The sequence below is a fragment of the Lactuca sativa genome, chromosome 2, assembly GCF_002870075.4.
Source record: "Lactuca sativa cultivar Salinas chromosome 2, Lsat_Salinas_v11, whole genome shotgun sequence".
Lineage (NCBI taxonomy): Eukaryota > Viridiplantae > Streptophyta > Magnoliopsida > Asterales > Asteraceae > Lactuca > Lactuca sativa.
Window position 1 is genome coordinate 121,276,087 of NC_056624.2, and position 3,990 is coordinate 121,280,076.

The following is a 3,990-nucleotide window of genomic DNA, read 5'->3' on the forward strand; positions in this document are numbered from 1 at the left end:
GTAACCTTACGACGCGCGTGTTTATGACACGCAATGCGTATCAAGGAAGCCCCTGTCAAGAAAGACCATGTCATAAATAAAGATGACACACATTTTTGCGTATCATAATTTTAAATGTTTAAAAAAAATATTATTTATAGATTTACTAATTTTTCATATTAAATAATACATTAGAAATCTCATAATAATAAATAAAATACCATAAATAACAAAGATAATTCATTTCACTAATATGTCAAATACAAATAATTATTCCAATAGTGAGTAAATGTTATAAAAAAATGAACTCATTTATATACAATTGCATTATTTAGCTTACTATGTGCCAACAACTTCTATCTTTTTCCTTCTCCGCATAAACTTCATTAGCAGCATCCTAAAGAACTTCTATCTTTTTCATCAGCAACATCCTCAAAAACTTCTATCTTTTTCCTTCTCTGCATAAACTTCTATCTCACACTCAATGTAGTTTTAAACATCAGTTTTAAAAAATCAACTTTAAGGTTGCCTTGTTAAAGAGAATGACTAGAATAGATTTCCCTTTTTCACAAGGCATGTGCTTTGCTTGCACATATATATGGAATCATTCTAACAAAAAAAAATTGTTCATGTCAACTACTCCAAGGACTATTACGTAATTTAACATGAAGAATTTTGTCCAGATGAAAGGATTGACTTTAAACTTTATAAAAATCATTTAACAAAACTTACCTGTTTGTGCTGCTGCTGATTCCGGAGCCAATCCGCGACTCCATCACTTGAAATTACAAGTTGTCCACCAACAGAAGATAGTTGAAGATCATGAATAAATAAAAGTTGTTAATAAAACACACAACATGCAAAACATGATATGAATTTGTGTTGTGTGTTTCTTTGAGGGTAGAAGAGTAATTTTACACATACCGTGCCGACAAGTGCGTAAGCTACAACCAAGGGAGGTGAAGCCAGGTAGTTGGCTCTTGTTAGTGGGTGAACACGCCCTTCAAAGTTTCTATTTCCCGAAAGTTTCTATTTCCATAATTTAAGTCAAGTATGACAAAGGGTACAACTGTTAATAATAAAATAAGACACATTAAAATTCCCTAAATGGATGTGTTCAAAATTTTCAAATCTATATTCTCTTAAGAATAATAATATTAATTACCTGCTAACAAATCCAATTGTGTAACTCGATAGGATTACAAGCCTTAGCAAACTCTACACTTTGAAATTCTCCAAAAAGATTTGTTCTCATTTTGATGAGAGACTAACTCTCTTCCCTTCCACAATAAACTTTTCACTGCATTCAAGCTACAGTAAAAAAAAATAATAGAAATTATTAATATCAGAATCAAATGCAACCATATTCTATATAGTGTGACCAGAAAAAAAAAAAATCATACCTTCTGTCTCAAAAATTCAAGAGAATCCTTCTTTGAAGAGAAATTGGAAAAAATTGAAGAGTTTTCATCGATTAGAGCTTTGAGTTTTTTAAGCTTCAATGATTTCTCAGGTACCTGGCTAAGAAGCTTTCTACAGAGTTTCTTTAGCTTCACTTTTGATTCCGACACATCATCAATTTTTTGTTTTTTTAAAGAATGATCATCTTCCGACTCAGACTCCTCCCTCTCACTGTCGCTAAAAGACGTTTTTGTCCCTTGAAAGCGAACCCCTGCTATTTTCCTTGGGCGATCCTTTATACCAAGTCCCTGTTTTCCAGAAGTTGCTTTATCCTGCAAAAACAACAAAATATGTCAATTTTGTAGATGTTGATTCTTTATTCAAAAGTTGAGGTCTTTTTAGTTTTTATTATTAAAAAAAAAGGTACATACTTGTACAAGTTTGTAAAGATTCTCTTGATCCTCTTCATAAAATGCAGTCCTTTTGTTACTATTTTGAGTGATTTTCGATGTGCTGTTAGACTTCTTTCTCTTGGATTGTGCTCCAAGTAATCCTCCAGACACAAATCCAAATTTGTTACCCCACCAGTCTGGAGATATTTCTTTTTCATATTCAGCTGCTAACAAATATTGAGATATTAAAAATATGGTTTTCTTTTTAGTTTTAATACACCACTAAACCATAAAAATAAAGCATAACATGAAGTACATAATTACCTTGTGTTTCAGGATTATCAGATGCTTCCACCAGCTGTGCTTTATTATAAATATGATCCCTATGATTTCTGATTTTTACTTTGTTTCACTCCAAAATTGGAACTTGGAACATTTTTCTTCAATTTTGGTCCCTAGAATGTTGAAATAAGGACTAAAACTGAAAAAAAGGTTTCATGTTTGGACTAAACAAGGAAAAAGCAAAAATTACAGGGACCATTTTTGTAATTTACTACATATAGTGCAGCCATGGCCTACTATGCTGAATCCCTGCTAGTCCAAGTACTTTTGCAGGCAACTGTATACATGAGGAAAGTTATAAAAATGGAAGGCAAAGAGATTAAAAGATAATCAAGGACAAAATCATAATTTTACCTCTAGAGCAAGTATTTTGTGACAACCCCTGAACCAGGCAAATAGATGCCCACGTGCCAATAATCATTGTCACAAATTATTATATAAATAAATAACTAAGCCTACATCTCATAAAACCACTATAGTTTAATGAAAGAAAAAAGGCTGAAAGAAAAAAGATAAAGAAAGGCTGAAAGATGGGTTGGTGAGAGGTGAGCCAATTGTTAGTAAATCATCTTCTACTTGATTTCCATATACATTTATTGCATCAAAAAGGCTGAAAGAAAAAAGATAAAGAAAATACAAATGAATGTTGTTTTTTTTTCAAATATTGTTAAGATAAGAATCAGAATATAAGATATTTGGTAGAATAGATAACTGATAACCTGCTGCCTCTTGTCATGATAGAGGCGGGATCAAACCGAAATCCATCGACATGCATCTTTGTTACCCAATATCTGTAGGAAGGTTTCATAAAGAAAAACTTAATTTACCAAGAATCAGGAACACATGTATCAAAAGGGATCTGTTTGCAGTTTTGGTCAAAGGGCAAGATGGTCAGTTGAAAAAATATCAACAACTGGGTGTTAGATTAAATGCTCCAGATATCAAAATTATTATGAAACAATAAAATAAGGGCAATGTCTTCCAAACAAATTCCTTTTGGGACCAAAACTAAGTAAGTGCTAAACTCAGGGAGCAAAATTGTAATTTACTCTTGAAATAATAACTGAAAACAGGGGATAGGTAAGTAGCAATTTATATACCTCAAGGAATCTACTATGAATTGGCGTACAATAGGATGGTTGCAGTTGAAGGTGTTTCCACATCCTGAATAGTTGTAGAACTCTCCCTACAAGATCATAAAATAAATGGTACCTTAAAGTGAGAAAATGACCATCATACCCCCCTTCAACTTCATGAGTGAAACGGGTGTTGGTTGGATGGAATTAAACGATGAAGAAATGCAATATATAGGTACATGGTAATGGAATAAGCAAGATAATGGAATTATGCAATGTAATCAACAATTCCAATACATTTGTCATCATATTCAATCCAACCAAAATAGACCCTTAGTGTACCATAAGTATTAAGAAAGATTGCATCACTTACCTTGAGCCCCTACATTTTATGGAAGCTGTTATAGGTGAAGCTTCATCTTCCAACTCTTCCTTTGGCAGAAGCAGCAGCATGCCATTATTTACAGGAGGGGGGTAGGTTCATTTCGGAACGATCCGGTACGGTATACAATTTAGTATGGTACAGTGTACCAAATTCCAAAACCAAAACATGAACTTTGAGTAAATTCGGTGAAATAAAAATAGAACAAAAACAAAAGAAGAATAAGAAGAATGAAGAAGGAGAAGAGTAGAAGTGTAGAGCAGATTTGGATGATGGAATTCAATATGTATTTGTAGGTATACATACATGTTAGTGCTAGTCTGGTACGTATAGACTTTGTAGAAATTGGGAATTGGAACAGTGGTATAGAATACACAAACAATCATTCTAGAAGATGATTTCAAATTGAGTAATATAT

General features: G+C 32.7%; 1 protein-coding gene across 1 annotated transcript; it reads right to left on the minus strand.

Moving 5' to 3' along the window:
• Positions 1-206: 206 nt before the first annotated feature.
• LOC122197529 (G-patch domain-containing protein 1-like) lies at positions 207-3,643 on the minus strand. The gene is made up of 10 exons (XM_052768911.1): positions 3,564-3,643; positions 3,244-3,300; positions 2,834-2,905; positions 2,706-2,724; positions 2,097-2,130; positions 1,812-1,996; positions 1,383-1,712; positions 904-1,290; positions 712-757; positions 207-437 (listed from the first exon to the last, which is right to left on the minus strand). Exons 1-8 carry the CDS (start codon positions 3,641-3,643, stop codon positions 1,231-1,233), a joined length of 837 nt encoding a protein of 278 aa, XP_052624871.1. The 3' UTR covers positions 207-437; positions 712-757; positions 904-1,230.
• Between the last annotated feature and the right edge of the window lie 347 nt (positions 3,644-3,990).

What these genes read in the sequence shown, in the direction of transcription:
- LOC122197529 (XM_052768911.1), bottom strand. Translation starts at nt 3,643, where the DNA reads ATGCTGCTGCTTCTGCCAAAGGAAGAGTTGGAAGATGAAGCTTCACCT. An exon ending in ATAAAATGTAGGGGCTCAAG is followed by an intron (nt 3,301 to 3,563) that starts GTAAGTGATGCA and finishes ATGATCTTGTAG; the next exon opens with GGAGAGTTCTACAACTATTC. An exon ending in TCAACTGCAACCATCCTATT is followed by an intron (nt 2,906 to 3,243) that starts GTACGCCAATTC and finishes ACCTTCCTACAG; the next exon opens with ATATTGGGTAACAAAGATGC.